Consider the following 26631-nt stretch of genomic DNA (forward strand, 5'->3'; position numbering starts at 1 on the left):
GACAGCAAACATTTTAGACTTTGTGGGAACATACAAGGTCTCTCCCATATTCGTTTGCTTTTGGTTTTTCTTTTTATGATTTTCAAAACATAAAAACCATTTTTAGCTTGCAGGCTATAGGCCGGATTTACCCCACAGGTCACTGTTTGCTAACTTGGATTAATTTTTAATAGCCTTACCGAGGTATAATGGACATATAATCAACTGCATGTATCTCAAGCATACAACGTGATACGTGCTGGCATATAGATATGCCGTGAGCCCATCATACCACCATCAACCACAGTGGACGTGCCCACCCGCTCTTTCTCGCCCCTCCCCAGGCAACCACCCACCTGCTTCCTGTCGCTATGGATTAATCTCCATTTTCCAGAGTTTTATAGACACAGAATCACATAGTACAGATTCTTTTTTATGACCTGTTCTTGAACTCAGCACGATTTTGAGGTCTGCCGTGTTGTATATATCAGTCATTCATTCCTTTTTCCTAATACCTTCATATGAGTGCAGAAATGGGAGGCTGGAGGTGCCTGCCCCCAAATCACAGAGATGCCAGCAAAGCTTGCCCCAAGACGGGCCCCCAGCCTCCCTGTGCGGCATTCTCTTTCCAGGCCGTTTCACTGCTAATTTCACCAGGGGTTTTGAAAACCTCCTGACACCTCGGTGTGCGCTGCATAATTGGCACAGGTGTGGCACCAAGTCTTTTCCTTAAATCCCTGCTTCCTGTGGTCCTGGGACCAGTGAACACAGGGCAGCACCCAAAGCAAAACACAATCCAAGGCATATCTCAGGAGTCCCATATAAATCAGCTAAATTTAATGAAATCAAGAGGAGAGGGATTTATTCATCCAGTAGTTACTGACCGCCTACTATGTGCCAGGCTCTGTGTTGGGTAAAGCAAAAATCAGAGTTCAGCCCTCAAAAGAGTTTAGAGCCTAACAATTAAAGAGAGGCTGGCAGAAAAAGAAATACATGATCACAAAATGATTAAAATCCTTAAAAGGAAGAGGACGCTGTGATAGAGACGGAGAGGGGTGAGACTTGGTTGGGGGTGCACGTGTGGGACAGGGTGGGCCTCGGAGGCTACTGCTGGGGCAAGCCAGGGCCGGCAGCAGCCCTTAGAGAGGCCCAGCCCCTGGGGGGAGAGAGCGGTGTGTGGGACTCCGCGCAGCCAGAGCCCGGGGAGCTGACGGTGAGAAGTGCGTGCACCGCGGATGCAGCTTGCGTGTAGACAGCCTCACTAAATCATCTGATGGAGACTGGATTTCACCGCCAAAGTAAGGTGCGCCAAGTTCAAAATGAAGCCACTGGAGGGGTTTGAGAAAAGGAGTAATACAATCCAATTTACATTTTTAAAAAGACCACTCTGGCTGCTGCTGCTGCTGGGGTGCAGAGAACAGAGTACGAAGGCTAGGAAGTCAGGGACAGAGAAGAGGGGAAGGTTGCACAACATTTCTAGAAGGCCTAGTGTCCGATTTCTTAGGCCTGTGGTTATGGGACTAGGTGTCATTTTAGGAGATGCTTTAGAACCACGCAGTCTTTGAAGTCTAGATAAAAAGAAGCTTTCCAAATTCAGTCGAGACTAGATGATTTTGGTTGCTGCCAAGCAGGTTAGGGCCTCCGGAGGCAAGCCAGGACCTCGGGGTCCAGAGCTAGCAATAGCTCCAATAGGCCTGTTACTTGCTCTCTGCAGAACTCGCTGCAAGGCTGTTGCTGACCTCCCCATTTGTGTGGTGAGCAGCCAGAAGCAATGTCCTACCTGTGATGCCAGTATTTGCCCAGGACTCCTGCTGCACATGGAAGTCACTCATGTAGACCTTGCTCCTGGCTTCTGAATCCTGCTCTCAACATGGAACCACCACCCTCCAGGCTAGGGGCCGAGGGCAGTGCCTCAAGTGAGTGGCAGCAGGGAGACAAGTGCCCCAGACGGAAGGTCAGAACTCTGATCCTGGCTCTGGACCTGTCAGGTCGCACGCTGCAGCACCTCGGCCAAGGCCCTCTGCCTTCTCTGAATCAGCTCCTCCTCTGTAAACCAAGATGGTGAAGGAGGGTTGCCGCAGCCATGCCGCCTCAGAAGGAATCGGCCAGCACCTCCCTAAATGATGGCTGCGAAAGGCTCAGAGAATTGTTAACACTCATATGAGGCCCTCTTTTATCACCAAGCCATTAGTCATCCAATGAACGGGAGACTTTGTTGAATGCCTATTAAGAAATGACACGCTCAACGCCTGGGGCTTCGTTATGAAGTAACAGGGGTTTTGGTAAAGTCACACTTTATATTCCCATGCACCGCTTATCCATCAGCCTCAATCATACAGAACATAATCAAGAACCCTGACACGAGCTAAAAAGACCTCTGATGAGATCCATGCTTGGGACTGCTGGCCAAATGGGTCCTCCCAAGAGAGACTTGGTTTACTTGGGACATGGTGTCGTTTAGGGGTTGGCAAATTTTTTTCTGTCAAGTGTCAGACAGTAAGTGTTTCAGGCTTTGCTGTTCACAGAGTCTCTGTCACAGCTATATCATGCTGCCATTTTGGTGGAAAAGCAGCCCCAGGCGACAAACAGGTGTAGCTGTTCTCCAACAAAACTTCATTTACAGAAACAGGTGGTGGGCCAGATTTGGCTAGAGAGCCAGAGTTTGCCAAACACTAACACAGTTCAAAACTGGAATCTGAGTATCTTTGGGTAGGCGTCTATTTGCCCATTCCTCATGCTCTATCCCCCATCTCCGCTCCCATCAATCCTCTCTGTGCCTATCTGGCCCCAGGAATGATATTCATAATAGCAGCAAACATTTCTTTAGGTATACTGTGTGCCAGGCCCTGTTCTAAGCACCTTGCATGTACTAACTCAATCACTAGGGAAACCCAATGGTCATCATCCCCATGAGAAAAGAGGCCAACAGAACTTGCTGGTGCTTAGGAAGCTGACGGCAGAGGCAGGACTTGCACAGGGCCATATGGCTCGAGTGTGTGTCCTCGACCACTCTGCCATACTGCTCAGCAGGCACAGACAGTATGAAGCAGGACAGCAAGTGATGAGGAAGAGACCACACCTGTCAGCTCCCAGAGTCCACCATTTACCACAGCTTTGCCCCATCCTAAGAGGCCAGGCACAGAGACTGGAACGGCAAGGCCTGCAAATGTGCTTAGTGGAAAGTGAGACTGGGCGGGGGTCACTAGAATCAGGCACAACAGTAGTGAAAACAAGATAGCTGGCAGCCTGACAAGTGTAGCAGGAAACCAAAAGTAAAGGGGGAAAAACGAATGATGCGTTCACTGGTTGGCCAGTGAGTCAGTGCCAAGCACCTCACGCCATCCCAAACCCACCAAGGCCGCGCCACCTGAACCGCACTTTCGTCAACAGCACATCGTCAACAGCACAAGGGCACCACCTGGGTGCCTGTGCGAAATGCAGTCTCCGCCGCAGCCCAGAAGGTCTGCATCACAGTCAGCATTTTCACAACATGCTGGGTGATTCACATGCAACAGTAAGTCTGAGAAGCCCTGCTCTATGTGGTCGCTGTCACTGCTCCCATTTCACAGGCCAGGAGCCTGAGGCTCAACGCAGGTAAGTATCTCACACGCTGGTGAACGGGCAGGTACAGGTGTGAACCCCAGTGCATCGTTCAGAGGCTACGCTTATGCCCCAGCGGTGCTCAAAGCAAGACCTTCAAGACCTTTACTTTCACAGCAATCACACATCAGTAAGAAGTGGGGACTTCACAGCGGGATCGCAAATACGTAAAAGGCTGGCCTGCATCATCAATACGAAATTCCGTTACACTCCGGATACTATTTTTAAAAAAGTATGGAAATAAATACAGTTAAACCAGACTTCAATTAATTTTAATTTCCACAATTTTTAAATGTCTTATTTTACAAAATCAACTAATTTTTCATTCCCTTATGACTTTAATAACAGTATGTGAAGGGGGCTTTGAATTCAGCCACACTGGATAGACTTTTCTTGGAGGCATGTGTTAGTGGATGCTAATGATCAGACTGCCCCGAAGGCAGGTATCCAGAACCCAGCCCCACAGGTTGCTGGGCTAAGACAGACCTCTGTACTTGGGATTAGGCTGTAAGCACTCTCATTTGATGGTAAGGGTCTCAGACGATGATGCTTCCTAAGTTGGTGTCTTTGGATTCTGGCAGCAAGGTCCCCTCCCACCTCTCCACTTCATACCAAAACAGCAAGATAAGACCACAGGGTACCTCTGTCATGAACTGGGGGCGGAACTGGTGGGAGCTAAAGAGGTAGCCCATTCCTTCTTGGCCTCTACATTCAACAAATGTTTCTTGATAGGCATCTGCAACGTAGGGAAGACATGTATCCTTGATAGGACCACAAGGAACAGAAACCACTCAGGATACTGCAAGGGAAGAGAGCATGATAAAAGGATGTATGATCTATAAAAAAGAAAGCTTTGGGGAAGTCTAGCCGCTACTTTCTCTCCACATTGCATGGGTTGCTTCTGTCTGTCCTTCCCACCTGGCTCGTCCAGAGTACCCCACCTCTCTCAGGGGGCGCCTCTCCTCCCTGTGGTTCTGCTCCATCATCCTCTCAACAGCAGCCTCCCCCTTTCCAAATTGGTCTTGCTTCCTCATCCCTGCACTCCTGGGAAGCTTCTGCCTCAGCCTCATCACAAGTCTGGACACGTCCTTTTGATTTCTGTCCCCATAGCTCACTGTCCCTCTGTTTTCCAATGCCAAGTGAAGAATCTCATGGATCCCGCGTGGCTTTCTGAGCCAGAATCATGGCTGCTGACCACCAATGAGCTGGACTGTCCTGAGTCAGAGGACAGCCCTCTGAACCAATCAGCCAAGGGTGGAAGGGGCATGGGGTGGCATCCCCCACTCAAGTGCCCCAACAGCTGGGGAGAGTCCCTCAGAAGAGGGGACGACATAGGATAGGATTGATGACACAGCAAGTACCTTCAGAATTTCAGAGAGTCCTAGAATCTGAGGGAGAAGGAGGAGCTTCCCCAGATGGTCAGCTCCAATCTGGTGCCTGCCCACACGCCCCCACTAAGTACCTCAATCCCCCCGGGATGCATAGTGTCACCCCCCTTTCCAAAGAGGTCAGAGGCACAAGAGACTGGGTGGGGAGACAATGGGGCAAGGTATAGGAAAAACATTATATACAACTTCCCTGAAATCGGTGATGAATGCCACTCGGGTAATGTGGGCGCAGGGGCATCACGCTTACAGCACCCCCATCTTCTGTGTGTGTTCACCAGACACTGCGGGCATGGGGAGGCTTTGCTACAAGTAACAATTCTCACATCCTATATTGTGTTGAGAAGTTTGACATGTCCTAAATCTGTGTAAAAACTCCACAGAATTTTTCACCTTTTGGGGCCTTTCTCATCGAACAGTACTGGGCAATGATAATGTAGAAAACTGAAATAACACTCCAGATTTGGGGTGTTCAAACAAAGACTAACGTAGACACACTGCCATTCAGCCTTTTTAAATACATGGACGACGCACAGTAAGAGGAAGCTTGGGTCGGCTGTGGAGCTGGAGAGGGACTTCCAAATCATGCCACAAATCACTTGGGCCAGCATGACTAACGCTTCTGGGATTCTGACTGGCATCAAAAAAATCATTCTTTTAGTGATGGGTGGTATTACTTTATCAAAAAAAAAAAAAAAAAAAAAAAGGTGACCAAGAGACCTCGGTTTCTTCTCAGAACCAATTTATTATTTTGTTTTTCTAGGGAAACTGAAAAACTGCCAGAGGCACCTAAAAGGAAGCTGCACTCGGGTCCAAATCAGAAGTGATATAATTGCAAGGTCAAGTCCATATAGACAAGCAAACTATTTTCTTTGAGCAAGTGTGGAGGAGAAAAGGGAGTGAGGCTTTTTTTTTTTTTTCTTTTTAAAGAGCCCATGTCTTCCTAAAACCGGTGCCATGATTCATTCGCTTCACGACTGAGCTGAGAAAGAGAACACCCAACGTGTCCTTTTGAACCTGTTTGGCTGAAAATCAGCTCAAAGACGCTCCGTTAACACAGGGCAGGTTTTGATGCAAAGGAAGCAAAGGTGTGTAAATTCATGGGAACATCCTAAATAACTACTTATAGTCTTGACTGATTCTATTTTCCTCGAGAGAAGAAAATGTGAAATAATAATATATGTAGGAAATAAATCTTTATTTACCAGCTGAGGTCTCTCAACCTTGGCACTATTGCTATTTTGTACCAGGTAATCCTCTGTTGTGGGGCAGTCCTGTCAGCAGCATCCCTGACCTCTAGCCACAAGAAGCCAAAGGCACCTCCCTCCATCGTGACAACCAAAATTGTCTCCAGGCATCGCCAAGTGCCCCCTGGAGGTGAAACTGTCCTATGCTGAAAATCACTGTACTAAACTAAGAGAGAATTCTAGCTGTTTATAGCAAAGACAGTTACCTGGAATTAAATCAGCTTCCCTGGAAATAGGCCGATTTCATTGTCCCTTCGGCATCCTTAAGCATTGTAGAAGTAAAGAGAGGGCAGCATGGCTTTTCCTCTTCTGAACGTGGGGTCAGAAAACCAACAGCAGGGAGCTCCTTACCCTGTACCTCACTTGTGCTCACTCAGTGCTTGGATTTCTAACTTCCTCAATAAAGGAGACATAACAACATGAGACCCCCAGTACCTGATCATTCTGGAAAGTGATAACTTTTATGTTTCGGAAGAGGCATGTTTTGAGGTCCTGGAGACTGTTGTGCCCTGTGTAAACACGTCCTCAATCAAAATGATGGCACTGGCATACAAAGGCAGACTTCCCATATAAAAAGGTTTGGAGGTCAGGGCAACAGGTCACACTCCAGTCCGGACCCTCTCCTACTGCACCTCCCCCAGATGGACTCTGGAAATCATCCAGGAGGCCCCAAGGTCCAATGCTTTTAGGAAACCTGTCTCAGGCTGTGGCCAAGAATGTTGTGTGGTCCAAGGTCTCCCAGAGCAAAGTGCCTGCAGTCAGCCCTGGTGGGCAGGCGTTTTCATTTCGAGGGTAGTTCAGCCCTGACCAGTGGGGGGCTGCTGACCGCAGCTAAGAGGATGTGAAGGCCATTGCGCTCCCCGGGGCCGCACCTACAGAGTGCTGCCCTACCCTTACACTATAAAGGGCTCTCTGTGCAATGCCCTGCTCCAGAAAGATATCCGCCCCCGTGGGGCCCTAGCTTTCAGAAGCAAGTACAGGACGAGAAGAAGCCGTAACGTACCACTCCCAGCAAAGAGTGAAGGGCTTTGCTGCGTAGCCACTGTGCGAACGAGCAGGTACAGCCTTTATTAGATACCCAAATGCTGAACGACCAAATCCCAGCACATCTTGTTTACTTCTAAGCAGATCCCATTAAGCCCTGGGCACTTGCCTTGATTACTCCCTGGATCAAAGTTAAATTAAATTACCCAACAAGCTTCGTTTCAGAGAGAGCGACGCATACACAGACTGACTCACCTTCCAGAAGCTATCCACTTTGCCATACACAAGGGACTGGTTCTGCCTTTTGATTTCGTTAATGTGGTGGATGTCGCTGGAGTTTAGGTGCTGCTCGACCACAAATCCCAGAAAGCTGTTGTCTGGGGTATGAGCTGATGTGGAAAGGAAAGGACAGGGTAGTTAGGATTTCATTGGCAAGAAGAAACAATGATTATGAGTTTGATATAAGCCAACGTGCGCATAATTAAATGTTTTCATTTTACCCCATTCTTTCTTACCTGGGGAGGGGGAGGCAGGGGACTTTCCATGAGAATTGTCTCCAGGATGCATTAACCTGAACTAAATGCTGAACAACATCCTGCCCTCCTCCACCCCTCCCCCACCCAGTAAAATGCATCTGTCCAAAAAAGCATTCTGCTGTGTGTTCTCCGTCTGCCCTCCTATTTGCTCAGCACGAGGCCACTGTCTCCTGACAGCGATGCTGCCATCCAGGTTTGACCAATAAATGGCCAGAGCAGGGCTGAATCAAGGGTTTTCATGGGGACAAGGCTGCTGTGGGCAGCCTCATACCATCTGACCCGATGCCAGCCGGAGAAAGCGGGTTTGGGGGGCAAAACCAGTCAGCATCACCCCGACGCCACACCTCCCCTAAGAATTACTCGCTAATGAGAGAGATAATTATGGAGCTACACTGAACAGATGGAGGGAATGAAGACAGAATGAAAGGTGAAACTCACTGGAATGTGAGCCATCCCAAGAAGCCACCCACCCTGGTGTCTATAGAATAGACTACTGGACAAGAGAAAGGCACTTTCCTCTGCATTGCTCATCATGTGAGTTCTAAAACTTCTCCATTTTAATAGTTAGTCAAGGGGCAGGGGAAGCAACCTCATACCCCCCCCCCCAACATTTATCTCTTGTGCCTATAGTTTTAAGAGGAATTTCACAAAGAAAACAATAATCAGAAAACAATCCTCTATAGCTGAAACAGAGGATGTGAAGGCCATTGCACATTCATTCTGTCCAGAGAAATGTTTTTCAGATGACCCTGCAGAGGCCCCACAGTATTAAATAAAGCAACTGCTCTGCTTGACTCTGCCCTGAATAGAGCAGCTATAAATAACCTAAATGGAGAGATACTTGATATTCAGAAAAATCCACACATGCGGCTTCAACCGTACTCCTTCACAGGTAGGTGGTAAGCACACAGAGCAAGTTGGTTCCTCTGTCTTACTCTGGCTTTTTCAGGATGCAGGAGTTCTTTCCCAGGAGGCCTGCGCGGGAGCCCTTAAAGATGGGCAGGGGTAGGCCTGTGGAAAGGCCTAGGAGCCTAAAGCCCTGGTCCTCGCTCTCCTCTGCCCCGCACGCAGACGGACGAGGGAATACCACCAGCGGAAAGCTGAGAACTGTGGACACGAACGAGCTGCATAAATGCTGTGTTATCACCATCCAGTCTCCCGGGCTTCTGCCTAATGGGGGTGACAGAATGAGGAGATAATAGGGTTGTGACTGGGGAGTTGTGTTCGGTCTGGCCAATCTGTTATTTCATTTCTGCGTTTTTGAACAAGTGCCCAGAGGCAATGGCTGCAGTTGGCTGGAAAGTAAATTAGTGAATAAATTCTACTGCCAACAAGGGGCAATGGTTGCTTTTCTTTTCTTTTTGAGGAGCTGGTGGTGAGGGGCTTTGAAGGAGGATGAGGGAGGGGAAGAGAGCCTCTGCGCATTCAAAATGTCAATAAGGCAGCTTAAAACAGCTCTTTGCAAAACTTTGGGTTAACTGTGAAAATTCTGAAATAGAACCTGACACTTTAAACTTTGAGACTGCATTTTTTTTATCTTTGGAAAATGTTATGTGGTGATTAAATCTCCATGCTTTAGATATTGGTTTCTGAAATTCAGTGATCTAGTCCCTCGAAGAGCACTTCTCTAAAAGGGTGAAATTTGACTCTCCTGCTTAAAAGAACGTCACAGGTGGGAAAAATGCAACATACTAAGGTAGAGTCAAAAGTAAAATCGTCAGAGCCCCACAAGAAAAGAACTCCTATGCACATGTATTTTTGTGTCAAAGATTCCTGGAGCTCAGCGCTTGGACAGTGAAGAGGAAGAGGGAGCACATGATGTGTCAAACGCCTTGTGAGAAGTCGTGGGCCTCTACTGCTTCAGGACTGTAATTTGGCACTGAATCAATTTTGACACCGTATGAACAATCACAAACACCTGCTCTTCTGAGTTTTCACAGAAACACTTTATGTCCATTCCTCTCTCTGGTCTGGAGGTGTTAGGCGGGGAATGGGCAACCTGCGAGCACCGGTAAGGACCATGGATGACCGAAGGAGAAATACCCAACCGCCACCCTTCACCAGCACCGGTCACACCCTCCGTGTGTCTTCCCAGGGGACGCTGGGCAGGGGTCCAGGAGGGGGTCACTCAGCCGCAAGCTACCCGACAGGTGATTCGGAAGTCACCACGGGCCCTGGTGTGGTTTCCTTCTGAGGAGCTGGCCAGCAACTGGGTACCGGCCTGGTGACACGGTCTCAAAGGGCCCAGGTCTCAACACATGCGCTCTTAAAATCACTTAGAGTAAGTCAAACGTCACAAAGAGAGGCTGATGCTATCCAAAAGGACCTTTCCATGGAGATCTAATTTCAGCCCAAGCTTTTGTCTTTTCCTCTGCCTGAAGATAGGAACAGAGAGTTTACCTGTATTGGGAGGGTTTCAAAGAGAAGGTATTCACATGTCAAGGTAAACTTTAAAAATTTCATCATAAATGGGACACAGGAAATCCTGCACATTTGGAAATCACTCCGTCCCAGGAGATCAACAAATCTGATAGTTTTAAAATAGCTAATATTTGAGTTCTATGTGCAGAGTTCTGTGCTAAGTGCTTTATAGTGACTATTTGATTTTTATCTTCATGACAACCTTTTAACATGTTTGTACAGATGAGAAAGTTCGGGGCGGGGGTGGGGGCGGGACACTTAAACTAACCTAATCTGCACGCTAGGAAATGGCAACGTTGGGATTCAGAGCCAGACCAGCTGGTCCCAGAGCCCAAGATTCTTAAAGCATCCTCACATACAGCCTCATAGTCCAAACAGTTTATCTTCTGGGCTCCGTGAACTATAGTGGTAAACATGTTTCAGAGGAAGATAATGTTATAAGGTAGACCAAAATACACATGAAAGACCCAGGGGGAAAAATGCATATAAGATCACCTCTGTCTCTTGAGTTACTTACGCTACACATATGGGGGCCAAGCTGATTCGTTTTACGTGTGACACGCAGAAGGGGATCTGCTAAACATTGACGGTGGTCTTAAAACAATTCAGGACAAGCAGGGATTTTTTTTTTTCTGTTTTGGTTTTTTTGGTTAAGAAAAGCATTATTTTAAGTACTTTGGAAGCACCTATTTACAAATGATTACAAATCAGCTTGATGAACTTCCTGAGCAGATTACAGTGATAACTTAAGAACTACTGGGAGTTTGGCTTGAATAATTCATTCAACCACAACCATTTTAGAGCACTCTTTCTAAAAAAACCAAGTTAAATGCTAGGTACTGAGAGATTACAGAATCAAGATGAGTTTCTGCCCTTACAGAGTTTACCAAATACTTAATAAATGAGGTGTATGCTATTTCTACCAAGTAGTCATAGCGTCCGCATTCCAAATGTAATTCAAAAACTTTATTCAGTCAAACCGATCCTTCTCTTAGCACCTGAGACTCTGAGGTCTGCCTTTCCACCACTAAGTCCTAAGCACTTGCACCGAAAAGTGCAAATATTCATTTTAATAGGTGGTCTGCTGGCCCTGCTGTGGTGGGGCTCCCCATGTGCACAGATCACCAAGGGCAGAAACCCAGAGCCAGTCTGGGCTTGTCTCTCAGCCCTCACCCAGTCCTGAGGATGTCAGCTTCCCCAAATCTCTTTAACCCTCTTCCTCCTCTGCACCTTTCTTAGTTCTGGCCTCATTGGTTCTTATCTAGACTTCTGCAGTAGGTCAGTTTTCTTTTGCCCTATTCAAATGATTATTTAGGCTTTCCTGATTATAAAAGAAACACATCCTCTGTGTAAAATTTTTTCAGACAACAGAAAAAGATGTAAGAAAAATAAGATATCAAATATCACCTAGAAATAACCACTATTAGTGGATTTTTAAAAATAAGATTTATTCATTTATTTTTTGGAGGGGAGAGCACGTGTGAGAGTGGGCAGGGGCAGAGAGAAACAGAGAACCCTCAAGCAGACTCCCTGCTGAGCGTGGACCGCCCCCCCCCCCAACATGAGGCTCGATCCCAGGACCTGCAGATCATGACCTGAGCTGAAATCAAGAGTAAGATGCTGAACCAACTGAGCCACTGAGGCAACCCATGGATTTTCTTAATACTCAAATCAAAACTGGATTTTACTATACCTACTCTTTTGTAAACTTTTTTCACTTACAAGTGAGCCACAGGCTTCTTTGGGTGTTAATACCCACAGCTCATCACTGCTTGTTAAACTGGTATAGTATTTCAGTGTACGAACTCTGGGACGCCCCATGGTTCTGGCCCGCCAGCACTGCTTTATGGAACCACACTTCTCCCAGGCCATGCGATTCTGTTTCATTCATGTGGTTGGATTGGTGCCAGTCCTGACCTCTTGTCTGTCTCCGCTTCCCTTGCCTCCAAGGATGGACACATGATACAGAAGACTGTCCCTGACCACGGCTCATTTGAATGATGGGGGTATGATCCAAGTCCTGCCAATCTCAGCTGCTCCAAGACTAGTCAGAGCTACTTTTGAAATCAGGTGTCTCTGCTATAGTCACCAAGCTGGCAGGGTAGAAGTCGAGAGCTGCAGACGTCATTTGTGTGCCCATGTGAGAAGGATGCCGATCCAGAGAAATGCAAAGCCAAGACAGGCAGAAAATAAAGATATTCTGCAAGCCCGAATCCAGCTCAACCTAAAGCTGGTGTCAACAACTCCCAGGGATGTAACCAAGTCAACAAGACCAAAATCCTGACTAGTCCACCCTATGAGACGTTTAGGATGTTTCCAATTCTTGACTATCGAAATTGACTAGTATTGTAGACCATCATGTTCTCCTCACTTCTGCAGTGGATTTCTGAGTGGTCTCCGTGCCTTCAGCCTTGCCCTTCCTCCTTCCCTGCTCCCTGCTCTGGCACATCCTCTGTGCTGCCTCACAGGGCATCCTTTGCAACAAACATGGAACTGTGTCAGTTTCCGGCTGAAAATCTTCACCTCCTTCAGGATGAAGCACTGGCAGCCTACTTGTCCTTCCGGCTTCATTTCCGGTCACCCTCTGATACCTCTGCTCCACGATGACCTACTCAGAGTTTGTAATGCATGCTTTCCATCTTCTCTCGTGCTAGCATGTCTGGCAGTTCTTCCACCTCCTCCCCATTGAAGGCTCAGCTCCCTTCACCCTCCTGGTTGAGGGATTCCCTAACTTCCCGACACTGAAATAAGTAGCCCTCCTCTTAGATCATGAAGAGACACAGTCCCTTTCATACATTATCATCTCAATGACTGACTGTATGTTCTTTGAGACTGAACTGTGTTTTATGCCGACTCCCAGAGTATTGTAGGAAATTGAGCAAATAGTCTTTGCATGCACGATTGATTAAGTCAATGAGAAATGCTTAATTAATTGGCATGATTAATTCTATAGGTAGCCAGATCTACATTACCAAGCAGCAGAGGCCATGCCTAAACTACTCCCAGCATCAGGCTCTTTGCACAAAAGTTCCAAAACTAAAGCCTGTTCTTCATGGGATTAATCATAAGCCAAAGCAGCTCATGCTTACTAGGTCACAGGTGTTCAATAAATATTTATTTAATTGATAAACTAACATATCTTTTAATCTAGGTCACAAAACTAAAGATGGGATGAAGGGAAACCAATCAGTGACATAGAGTTGTAAAATCCTCACATCACAGGTTTCAAGTACTGTCAATTCACTCAACAGTAGCACATTTATTGAGCATTTACTATGAGCCAGAAAACAACTTGGGAAGACCTGAGGGTACTTTAGTGAATAAAGCAAGCATGAATGAAGCTCCCTTCACTGAGCTCGTATTCATCCGGGGAGACCAATAGAAAATAACTCAATGCTACAGATAAAAAAGAAAAACAATTGATTTGGTGACCAATACTGAACTCTAGTTAAGATATGCTGAAACATCTGTGGGTTAAGTGTTCTTTCATGCATCAAAAAAATGTGGACTGATGCCTGGCAAGCAGACAGGTATATGGATTGAGAGGTCACAGAGCGAGTAAGGGAAGCTGTTAACTGTAGAGTCTAGGCTGTGGTTTTCTACTGTACATTTCTTTCACCTTTTGTGTATACTTGTAAACTCTGTTAACAAAGTGGGGAAGAATATTAGCTACCATCATATTCATGACGTTGATCCTGATTCTGATGATGTGACTGGGATGATAGAAAAAGTTTATTGACAAATACAGTCACATCACACAAGAAGTTATTTGGCTTTAAAAACTACACAGCCAGTGATGTTATACTTCAAATTTTACCCAAACTGAAGTTTTTCAAATGGAGGTGATGATGAGCTGAGAGAGCGAGAAAGACAGAGAGAGAGAGAGAGAGAGAGAGAGAAGAGGTCAGGATGCAAGCTAGGGAAACTATTATGTACAGCTGGGCTGAAAAGATGAGAGCCCGAACTGTTGACAAAAGGCACATGGGAGTAAATTTCTCAAGTGTCAAAAAGCAATTTAGGAGGGAATGGACTCCTCAGAAGAACATCACTCCTAAAGGCTGAGACTCAGATAAAGGAACTGTAAGGCTGATCCCATCACTCACTGGTCTGCACAGAAGTAAAAGGCAAGAGTCCTACTGATGGAAGTCAAAGGTCAAAAAGGCAGTTGGAATCACAAACAGCTCCTCTGCTTGTCAGGCCCTGAAAATAAAATCTCACGTGGAAGTGATCCTTAGCCGAAGCCAATAGGTTTATCATTTGCATGAAAGGAAAGTAGCCCATTTCTACAAGTCCTGTTTTGTCAGGCAGAATCTTTGGTCTATGAGCCATTATTGCAACCTGATCAAGCAAATAAACCACACCACGAGCCCCAACTTCTGGGAGAATTTCAGAGAGTTAGAACGTCAATGACTACAACCAGTATTATTGGAACTGGTGAAACCTCAACCATGTGAACACATTCCGTGGGAAGACACAAGAAAGCAACTTGAAGGCCACTGGCCCTAAAGGTTTTGTAATGATTTTTTAAAAAAACTTTTTGGGGGGGTCTAGTTGGCACATAATGTTACATTAGCTTTAAGTGTACAACATATGATTCAACAGAGAAGCTTCTATAATTTTAAGTTTGTACAACACGTCTCACTTTCCCTCACATTGTTGTGTGGGCTAAAATAGAACAGGCATCATTGTTCATTTTAACTCAACTGATATTTTCTGAATGCCTACTCTAAGCCACACATTCTTCAAGGTGTTGAGAGTTTCAGCAATAAACCAAACAGACAAAACCCCTATGTCTCAGATTCCAGAGCAGGAAAAAATAAAATAAAAATAAGGGAAGCATAAGTGTTGCCTGGTAATATAGTTAGTGAGGAAAATAAAGCAGGGAAGGGGCACAGGGAATTGGGAGGAAAAAGTTGTACTTAAAAAAGGGGGACTTAGGGTTGGTCTCACTGAAGTAACAATTGAGTTATAACCTGAAGAAAGAGGGGCAGCTGGGTGGCTCAGTTGGTTAAGCTTCTGACTCTTGATTTCAGGTCAGGTCGTGATCTCAGGGTTGTGTGATCGAGCCCCACATGAGGCTCCGTGCTCAGTGGGGAGTCTGCTTGGGATTCTCTCTATCCCTCTCCTTCTGCCCCTACCCCCACACCCAGGTATGGGCATGCTCTCTCTCCCTCTAAAATAAATAAATACATCTTTAAAAAGAAAAAAGATGCTTAAAAAAAAAAAACCTGAAGAAAAAAACACAGAAGTCTAAGGGAAGAATATTTGGAAGATAGAATAACCAATGCAAAGGTCTTGGCGCAGGAGTGTGCCTGACCCACCTAAGAAATAGCTATGGGACTAGAGAGCAGTGAGCAAGAAGACGTGTAGTAAGAGATGAGGCCAGAGAAGCACTGTTGCCTTGAGGCCACTGGGATGACTGGTCTTTCCCTACAGTGAGATGCCATGGCATTGTGAGCATAGGAGTGTTAGGATCTGACTTATGTTTTAACCAACCCCATTCGGTAGTTGGGGAAAACTGAGTCCTTTTGTTTTTTACCCATTGATTCAACGAATACCTATCACCAGTGATGTTCCCACGTCAGGTATGGGGGACTCAGCACTGACCAGGCTTGTGAGGCTCACAAGGTGGGACTGGGGCTAGAATACCAGTGCAAGAGTCACAGAACAGGAGCGTGTGCCTCAGGGAAGGGAAGGTTTCCAGAGGACAGGGCACCTACCTGAAGGATGAACACAGGTGTGTGTGTGTTGGAGGTGAGGGCTAGGGGCTTCCAGACCAAGGAGTACACACACAATGACCTGCACATCAGAGAAAACAAGGCTCTCTGGAAGACATGTAAAAGCCAAGAGGAGGCCAAGAGCATGAGGCAGGCCAGATGGTGTAAAGAAAGGAGAGGGGCTGGAGGTGAAATGGGAAGGCTCTCAACGAACACCTCCAGAACACCCAGCCTGTTCTTCACTCAACTCTATGACAGCTCCCTGTCTTGTCTGCCCCCAATGTCCACATGTACCAAGAAAGGCTAAATCCTCCCCAGCCCTCGACTCGAAGTGCAGAAGGAGAGCACCCAGAAGGCGAACTATTCGGTGTCTTCAGATGGTGAACGACAGCCAAAATGTTGCAGGTCCTCAAAAAATTAATTCACTAATTAAAAATAAGCCACTATGAACGGACTCTGCGTAGAGAACAGGCAATGTTCTGGGACGGTGAAATGAACAGTGAGGTGGTTCAGCAGGCCGCTGAATGTTCCCGGAACGTCCCAGAAGTCTGGCAGCACACTGCCTGGGCGCTGGGGTGAGGAGTCTCGTCACTCTGCTGCCGCTGCGCTCAGCCAGGGTCTCCAGCGAGGGGGAGGAACAAGCACGATCACATACACACGTCTCGGCACCACTGTTTTTACATAAGGCAGAGGAGGCTGTGAAAGAGGGTGTCGTGCAGGGAATGAGAGCTATCCAAATACGGGCTACCTCGAGGCATGAGTCGTCGACTTCAGGGCTTCGTTTTCTCTCGTAAATGGTACGGGCAAATGTCTTGCATTTGTTTATCGAGGTGTAACGCACCTTGTTGGGAAGTGAGAAAAATCAGACCACCTTCAGGAGTTTAGAAAAAGCAGTGTGTATAGCAGACCGAAGGCTGCTGACGGAAATAATGCCTAATTGGAGGGTCAAGCCAAGACCCTGTCAAGCGCAGAAAAAGCAGCAGTTACTTGTCAACAAGAAACAACATAATTTTCCCAAAATAGGTACAAATTAGGAGCTAGTCACTTGATGGACTATAAAAGAGCTTTGGAAATCATAAAGAACCTTGAAAAAAATTATTAAGGGAAAAAAAAAAAAGGAGATCCAGAATTCTATTATGTATTTATAACCACGTAAAAATATAGCCGTGAAAACTATGATAATGCTTATGTTAGAATTTGGGGGCCTTTTTCCATGGGGGGATGCTTTTTGTTTTTGTGATAGGGTTAACATTTCTCTTCAATTTTACTGAAAAGATAAAGGAAGTCTTTTAAATAGACTTCAATAAAAAAAAGCAATTTTGCTATCAGGGTGATCTGAAGGAAGAAAGATTGAGGAGGCATCCAGCAGGTACTTCAGAGACCAGCAGGCTGTCTGGTGGGGCCGGGGAGAGCACCTGGGGAAGGGTATGGAGTGGGGGGGTAGGGGGAGGGCAATGGGAGGGCACGGGGGTCTTTGAGCGGGGACAGCTTAGTCCAAGCTGAGCTTTTAAGAGCCAGCTCTGATGGCAAGAGGAAGGCCTTAGTGCCTAGCCCACAGGCCGCCTGGAGTGTGGACAAGAGGTGAGTGCAGGAACGAGGCGCTTGCCACGAGGGAGGAACTCCTAGACTTTTCAGCTTCTTGAAAAAAAGCATCACTCAGTAGATGTAGCCAAATGGACTCAGCGTTGCCTGACCACTCGGATGGTCCCTACAGAAGCCACTTCGGGAGGTATCAGGAATAGTCTATACTGACACAAAAATGCCCAAATGCAAACAGAATACACAAAGAGGCTGGCTGCAGTGAAATTCTGAGATCTGGAGCAAAACAATAAAGGAAAATCAGGTTTTCCAACCTGTAGAAACTCTACCAACTTAGTGAGGAGAGGAGTTAGAGGAGAAACAGGAGCAGCTTTAAGGTGAGAAGTGTTCAACTCTGAATGTTGAAGAGCAAACGCGCTCTGGTCAGCACAACCTCATGCCATTGCTCCCGAAGACGCGTCAGCAATGGTGTGTTATTCTCTTTGTCCGCCAGCTGGGCCCTTTCTCCTCTCTCTGCACTTCACACACGCCAGAACACTGCTAAATCTGGTCAGACGACAGCTGGACTGGAAGACAACAGTTCTACAAGTACAACAACTCTATTCCTGGGGGTCTACACTTTCCGTTTTGCACCCCATCAGCACGAGATCTAGTCCAACTGTGTAATACACGTGCATATTTACACACCGATATGATTACTGTCGACCCACACAGTGAACACCAGTAAATATGCAGTGTTTAAAAATAATTAACAATACATAAATGTAACCTGACACTTCCTTTTCACACTCAAACCAACGATCTTCCCCTTCAGATCATGAGAATAGCCACAGTTACCTGAAGGGTGAGGGAATGGAAGATTCTGTGGGGATGACTGGGTTAGAGCAGACCCACCCTTTCATCATTGGGGTAGGAAAGGACCCCTCTGGAGAGGCACCCAAGTTCTCTGTGGGCAGGCTTTCGGAGTCACTGTTTTGTGCCAATTCGCCAGCCCAGACACATCACAATACAGCAAAGTTCTCCAACTGCTTAATTGCCCTCTTCATGTCCATATTTTCTCCATATAAGGCAGCGTCATTCATGAGAAAGCTTTCCACCAACCTGTGACGCGAAGGCCGTACCAACCACGGATGATCCCCACCTTGTTCTACTGTCTCTTTAAGAGAATTAAAATGCTGATTTTCTCATTCTTCATCCCTTTGGCATTTATTAGCTGTGATTTCTTCGTGATTAGCAAATTTCTTTCATCAACTTTTGATTACCTTCAAATACAACTTGCCCTAGAAAGGCAGGATCAAAGCTGGATTCTTTCCTTTTATTTTTCAGAGTAATGACGTGGTGTCCTAGCAACTTGCGAAGGGGGACCGATGGACTTTGTGGGCTTCTCTCATTTGAAGGATCATCCTGGACCCGCAGAGTATCCGTCACTGGTTTGACTGCAATCCGCTGTAGCTGTTCCTCTTTCTGATTCTCAAACTATCCGGTCTTTGGTTCCTATGTCCTTCTGACTCTACCCCCGTGGTCTTCCTTAGCTTCCGTGCTTTCTGGCATGTTGAGAGGTCCCCTTGTGACTGCTTCCTGCCCTAGACCTGGAATCCACTATTTGTCTGAGGAGGTTCCTTGTAGTGGGAAAGGTATTTATTTGAAAGATTTTGTTTATTTATCTGTCAGAGAGTGACAGACAGCCCAAGCAGGGGGAGCAGCAGGCAGAGGGAGAAGCAGGTTCCTGGCTGAGCAGGGAGCCTGATGCGGGTCTTGATCCCAGGACTCTGGGATCATGACCTGAGTCGAAGGTAGACGCTTAACCAACTGAGCCACCCAGGCATCCCCGTGGGGAAGGTACTGAAAAGGTTCCCAATCTGAGTGCTGAGGATACTCCTTGCTACTGGACTGTCTCTACTTCTGATCCTTTTCGAAGTACAGAGCTAGGAAACATTTCTTTTTTTGAAGAGAAAAGTAAGTTGATACTGATATTTCCTATTCAAGCCAAGGATGATACAGTCTTTACTTAAATTCTTTAAATACTACCCAACTTCTTGTATACTGAAAATCTGGGCTCCTACAGTAAACCTCTAAGAGTTTCAAATAACAATGTAAGTATTTCCCACTATGAATATATGATCCAAAGACTGAGTTTTAAAGTCACTTGAAGTAATTATTTTCTCTGTGTGGGACATTCACACTAATCTGATAGAACATTAGGCGTGTTTTATTTTTTTCAATCTGTTTTCAGTTTTTAGTGAATTCTTTCTTTCCTTTCTTTCTTTCATTATGTAAAACATTTACTTGGTTCCCAAATTAAAATAAAGTACATTAAAGAGACATCTACTTTCTGCCTGGTCCTGCACCCCCTTCCTCCAGGGGTAGTCATTTTCTTCGGCTTGTTATTTATCCATACTTTATTTCTTTTGAAAAGACAGGCAAATTCATATACACTAACATACGCACACATTGCCCTTTTACACAGAAAGGAGTAAGTCGACAAGCTGCCCTGCCTGCTGGTTTTATTACTTCTCTGTATCCCAGTCATTGCCCTCAGAGCAGTGGGGACTGTCCTCACTGGTCCTTCCAGTTTCACAGTATTCCCCTCTCCCAGTGGACCATGTTATCCACTCAGCCCCCTAGTATGAACATCTAGGTTATTTCCACTCTTTGCCTATTACGAACAGTGTCACAACAAATGACCTGTGCACACACCATTTTTTATTTCTGCTCACTTATCTTTGGGAAAGACTCTTAGATATGACCTGCTCAGTCAAAAGGAAGATGTGTTGATAGTTTTGCTAGATCCAACAAATACGTGTCCCCCCCCCACCCCCGGTTAGTACCATGCTGCATTCTCACTAGTAGGGCAGGAAAAGATGGACGGACCCTCACCATTGGAATAGCTATGCTACCACCTTCGGGATCCTGGTGAACCTGATGTTGGGGACATGGTACCTTGGTGCTGTTAAAATACGCATTTCTCTCTACGGTGAGTGAGGGTAATGTGTTTTCAAATGCTTGGGGCAATAAGCTTCTTTTTCCTCAGAATGAGTAATGGCTTTGCCCATTTTCCTGTTTGGATTACGGAACGTTTCCTTCAGTTTTTAAAAGCTCTTTATATATTAAAGGATACTAATTCACCAAGATAGGCTTTATGTTTTTGCCGTACAGGTTCTTTTTTCCTTTTTTTTATTAAGGCAGTCAAATGTATCAGTTTTCTCCCCTGACTCCCGCTGAATTCTGAGTAAATTCACCCCTTCCCAGGTTAATAGGAATTAAACCGTGTCTTCATCTTTAGTTACATTTCAAGCAATGCATTTCTTTCAATTCAGTTACCCAACACTGCTGAAATCCTCCATTCATGGAGAACAAAACAGGTTTTTAGGACTCTGATTTTCAACATTCTAGAAGAGAACCTAATACTTTCTGGAAACACTTCCTATTTCTACTCCCTGGACACAAGGCAACACCATCTTGTAGAGGACATCTATACAACGTATCATTTGGGCTATTCTGGCCATTTTAGAAATGCCTAACGTTTTTCATCTGACGTAATGCATAGGTTACTTCTCACCTTATTTTGTACCACCTCATCCTAGACCCTCGAAAGTTATACAATAAAGTCAAACCAAACGCTAACTGCAATCATGCCTTACCATGCTGCGCAGCCATCTGTCACCCAACACACCACATACTAGTTTGTGCCCTAAACTGTGCCCCCCGGGACGTGTTGCAATAGCAGGACGATACAGCCCCAAGAGCAGTAACAATGTCTGCCATGCATATAATATGCTCTTGCAAATTCTACTGAGCTGAAAAGAACACTGAACCCTTGACCATGAGCTGATTTTTAAATCACCACCCTCCAATTGCCATAACTCTTCTGTCTCATATGTCACATGCAAGAATTAAGCCCAATGTGCTCTTTGTTATGTTTGGTGAACCTGAGAAAAGGGTCATCTTTAGGTGACTGCATACAAGGGGGAGAGGCAAGCACACAGGGGAAAAGTAGGCCACGGGTCCCTTGGGTCTCAACAAAGGAAATAGATTCGCATCTTAGATACTAACTCTAGGATGAAAATCTCTGGATTAAAATTATTCTGACAACTTTGGAAAATGAGAATTCTCCATTCTGAGCATTCAAACAAAGTCAGGTTTAACTTGTGTAACATTTCCAGAATAGGACTTCACCGCATCACCAACGCATACGGACTTTAAGTTTATTTTGGGCATGATCATTATCAAATTTGGGAGTTTCCTTCACAATCCTCAGCTAATTATCAATAAAATGAGGCTCGAGGCAGTAAATTGATAGCAGCAGTAAGAAATGGTGAATGTGGGAAAGGGAACACGACAAACAGAAAAATGCGAAGCACCTAACACTGGGGTCAGTCAGTGCGTCATTTTTGAGGTGTCTGCTATAACACCTCCTGAAATTATCACTGCCGTTGGCATCGATGACACCTTGTGAGCAAGAGCGAGTGAGATTTCATTCTGGTGCCAGCGCTCGAGAAGATGATTAAATATGGAACAGAGTTTAAAACAGTTTCATTTGAAAAAAACCTGACTTTTTTCTTTACAAGGGTTGATGCTTAGATAATTAAGACTTATTTTTTTGGGAAATCTATAAGACCTCATTCCTCAGCAGTCATCAGGTGGACCCTACACAGCATCCATGCGGAATGAAATGTGTTTAGTGTCTGCCAATCCAGAATCCACCCGAAGTCCTTTCCCAAACGGTTTTCAGTGATACTTCATGTTGAACATGTTTTCTCTAGAACATTTTCAGGCTTTTCACAAAATGCTCACATGGCCTTTCAATTCCAATTAAACAACAGTAACAACAAAGAAATCAGTTATTTCCAAGGGAAAGGTTCCACAGCACACGTTTCTACAGCTAAAAGCCCTGAGAATCACTATCCAAAATACACAGCCATTTAGTTTCTTTTCCCATTTATCTTCGGTGGGGGGCATTCTGGAAAGCAGAGGTGACGTGTGAGTACTCACGGAACATGGTATAAAACTGCTGTGGGTTCAGATTCCACTTGCCCCAGGGCGTCTTGTGGCCTTTAGACTGGGCATAGTTAGCGTGGTTAAACTCTGGCTCGGTACCAAACGAATCCAGGACCCGGAGCATGCACCTGAAAGGAAAAAGCAATGCAGGTAAAACTATAACCCTGACCCCAAAGTTCAAAAGGTAAAAGCTCGGGCAGTGGGGGGGGAGGTGGCGGTGCCTGGGTGGCTCAGCTGTTAAGCGTCTGCCTTTAGCTCAAGTCATGATCCAGGGGTCCTGGGATAGAGCCCTGTGTCGGGCTCCCTGTTAGGTGGGGGGTCTGCTACTCCCTCTCCCTCTGCCGACCCCACCCCCGCCCCACTCGTGCTCTCTCTCTCTCCCTCAAATAAATAAGATCTTAAAAAAAAAAAAAAAAAAAAAAAGTAAAAGCTCTAACCCGTCCTGCAGGGACTACCCAAAATGGACAAATACTTTTCATCAGAAACACTAGTGGGTGGTAAGTGAGAGACTGTAGAATATATATACCAAACATCTCCATGTGTGACTTTTGAGCCTGAGCCATCACACACACATACATTTTGCTTCAGATTAGCTGACAAGTCACAGAAGATCACTCAAATAACAGCAAAACACAAAGTTCCACGAGAACTGGCATTGCAGACTGCCATGTTCACTGCCGTCCCCCTAGCTAGGGCCGAGCATACAGTGGTGCCAAATGAAGAGTTGTGAAGAGACAAAGAACTACCATTTTTAGAAGTGGCTATGGTCTGAATATTGTATTCCCCTCCCAAATTCTCAGGTTGAAACCCTAGCCCCCAAAGGTGATGGTACTGGGAAATGTGGCTCTGGGGGATGATTAGGTCATGAAGGTGGTTAGCTCATGAATGGGCTTAGTATTCTTATAAAAGAGACCCCACCGGGGCACCTGGGTGGCACACTTGCTTAAGTGTCCACTCTTGATTTAGGCTCAGGTCATGATCTCAGGGTCGTGGGATGGAGCCCCACGTCAGGCTCCACACTCAGCAGGGAGTCTGCCTAAGATTCTCTCTCTCCCTCTCCCTGCGCCCTTTCCACTCCTGATCTCTTTCTCTCTAAAATAAATAAATTAAAAAAAAAAAAAAAAGAGAGAGAGAGAGAGAGAGAGACACCCACAGAATTCCCCTGCTCCTTCCAGCAGGTGAGGACAAAGTGAGAAGCCCGAGAGCTGGAGGAAGGAGAGCCTCACTTTGACCATGCCGACTCTCTGACCTTGCACTTCAACCTCCAGAACTGTGAGCAATAAATGTTGTTTCTAAGCCACTCAGACTGTGGCATTTTGTTGCGGCAGCCTGAATGGATGAAGATGGAGGTCTTATTCTCCGTAAAGCCTAAGGCATGCCTTAGCTCTTTCAACAATCGTTGATCATTTTCATCGATTAATAAGAGTATTTAATTTTAGGTAGAGTTTAGAATCCCTCTTAAGAGGCAGTGTCGATTTTTATGTATTTGACAGTACCGGAACATTACTGCTTTCTTCCAGAGCCAGGAGTAAAACTGAAGATGTTTCATTTGGCTCTTCCAACAAAGGCTTCAAACTGGGTCAGCCAAATCTGGTCTACCACCTATTTCTGTATGGCTTGTGAACTAAGAATGATCTTTATGTTCAATGGTTTAAAAAAAAAAGGGGGGGGATGGGATATTTTGTGACATGAAAATTAGATGAAATTCCATTTTCAGTGTTCAGAAATGAAGTTTTATTTCACATAGCCATGCCTAATTGTTCATTTAGAGTCTATGGCTGCTTTCACTCAATAACAGACAACTTCAGTGGTTGCCACAGAGACCATATGACCAGCAAAGTCTAAAATATTTACTACCATATGACCAGCAAAGTCTAAAATACTTACAGAAAGAGCCTTCGATCACTGCTTTAGAGCACACAAAAAAATGACCAATCACAAGAATCAATGCTGAAACTTCCTACATTAATTAACTCATTCCTCCAATTCATCACTGATTCTCAAAGCACTGATGTTAATTTAGCTTGGGCCTGGCCAATAAAAATAGCTCTGCTTCCTGTGGTTATACATCAGCAATACTTCTGAATGGCTCTTACTGGACTGATGAGCATAAAAGCAGATATATATTAAAAACCACATTTTAGAATCAGATAATGGCAAGTGAGTTGTAAGTACCGGATCCAGTTTCTTTCTTCCTTTTCCCACTATGATAAAGGCATTCTCTCAACTTTTTTTTTTTTACATCAATGTGTGATTCAGAAAAATAAAATGCAGACACCAGATTGGATTTTCCAGAAAAATCAATAGCAAATCACCACTTTCATGTGGTGATTTTCTCTTCCGAGATCGCCACCCTCTGTCCAGACAAGGAAGGGAGGAAAAGAAAGAGGACAGGAGGGAATACAAGCTGAGCACAGAAAGCGTCTCCTTATTTTGGACTCCTGTGTGGCTCTCGAGGAACATGCTACCATCACAGTGACAATTTTCCCAATTAGCACCAAGAATACCTACATCATCAGCCTGACAACCGACAGGTGGACGGAAACAGGAGCCACAGTCCAGGAAAAAGAAAGCTGGGGAACCAAGGAACTGACCCGTGTGTGTTTTCCCTGGTCTTTGAGTAGCTTGGGGTATTCCTTTTCTTAATAAAACATTGCCATCCCTTAACTTAGATATATTTTAGTATCAAAATTTGCATTAAAAACTTATATAAAAACCTTCCATATTATAATTAACTCTTTAACTAAAATAAGATACAAAAGCCACTGGTTGGAGCCAGCATACTTTCTTCTGAGAAAGATGGCAGCGTTCATGTAGGGATGACAGTGACTGTTGCGTACAGGGCTGTTGGAGAGCAGAAGGGGAGGGAGGGACACACACGGACAGGTGGGGCTGCTCCACTCCTGCCCAAGGGCCAGGGCTGAGCCTCAAAGATTACAGGCACTGTGCAGGCACAGCAGGGAGGGACAGGCCACCCTTGTCCTAAGAAACCTTCCTCTGGAAGGCTTTGGCTACTTCGACTCATGTGCAATCTACTCTACACGGTATACGCCTCTCTAGCTTTGGCGTGTGATTTTATTTTTAACTTTGGAGTTTTATTGATTTTAAATTTAGATAATTAAGACAAACCCCGATGAGTCACGATGCCTGGTGGGAGCCTAACGCCTGCAAGCCCGGACTCTGATACCGTGCTACGTGATGCTGAGCTTCCTCCCAGAGGAAAGCTATAGCATGAATGACCGAATGTCTGAGAAACTTAGAATTCTACATCCTCCTACTTAAGCTTGGGTTTGGGAATTGTCTATTTTTTAGCTGACCTGGGTTTGTTTTATAAACCAGAAGCAGGGGATGGATCTCTGTATATGGCAGAGGAGGTTTAACATTATAGTTTCCCTCCTTCAATCACATCCTACAGCTGTGTGTTTGGAACTGGGTTTGTGTTGTTAATATTGATGCAGGTCCTCTGTCTTTTGTGTGTCTGAAGCATGAGGAACAGACAGAGGACTTAAAAAGATATTTGCCTTGCTGCCCAAGGCAGCTGGCCTCCTTCTAACAGGGATCGCTGTGGCAATGCCAAATGACTTCTGGAACATTCTCTTTGCTCTGAGCCACACTACTGTAAGATGGACAACTTCTTGCCAGGACCTACTCTCTACTTTGGAGTTGGATGTAAAACATGGTATATCTCGCACTATTTGCCCTCACTTTCCTGTGTGTCCTCAATACTCAGCAAAGACCTCATAAGAAGCGAAATGGGTATGAGTTTTGCAACCCCGAGGGGTATACTAGTTGAATGTAGGCACTGAACACATGTTTAACTGAATTTCTTGGGTCCCTACATAATTTGAAAAGAATTTACAAATATGTTTCCAAGATCAACAGGACTCAAGGTTTTGCTCCTAAATGGAAGATCAGATGACCCCTTTACATTTAATGGAATTCCTACCATGTACCATCGACCAAGATGAATTCAGAGAGTCCTGACAGTGTCTCATCATCAAAAGGGAAAGATGTGGCAAGAAATTTTCTAGAGGACCTGCTTGGTCTTTGGATGAAATCTTAGCTTCATCACACCACAAAGACAGCAGGGCTAAAGTCCTAACAGACCTCCTGCCAACTAATATCACTAACATAAACAATTTATTAAAGAAAGGGAAGATAGATACTACACCCTTCCATAAAATTCCTCTGAGACGGTGCCTTTTCCTCCAACAAGAATCTAATA

General features: G+C 45.4%; 1 protein-coding gene across 2 annotated transcripts in view; it reads right to left on the reverse strand.

Moving 5' to 3' along the window:
• Nucleotides 1–26631, reverse strand: part of MGAT5 (alpha-1,6-mannosylglycoprotein 6-beta-N-acetylglucosaminyltransferase) — a 325022-nt gene that overhangs the window by 86976 nt on the left and 211415 nt on the right. For both annotated transcript variants that reach the window (XM_040645552.1, XM_040645556.1), the window contains 2 exons: nt 22401–22534; nt 7451–7584 (listed from right to left, as the gene is read on the reverse strand). In XM_040645552.1, coding sequence (XP_040501486.1) covers nt 7451–7584; nt 22401–22534 — 268 coding nt within the window. The remainder of the gene's footprint in view (nt 1–7450; nt 7585–22400; nt 22535–26631) is intronic.

This window comes from Ursus maritimus, unplaced genomic scaffold (genome assembly GCF_017311325.1).
Source record: "Ursus maritimus isolate PB19 unplaced genomic scaffold, ASM1731132v1 scaffold_1, whole genome shotgun sequence".
Lineage (NCBI taxonomy): Eukaryota > Metazoa > Chordata > Mammalia > Carnivora > Ursidae > Ursus > Ursus maritimus.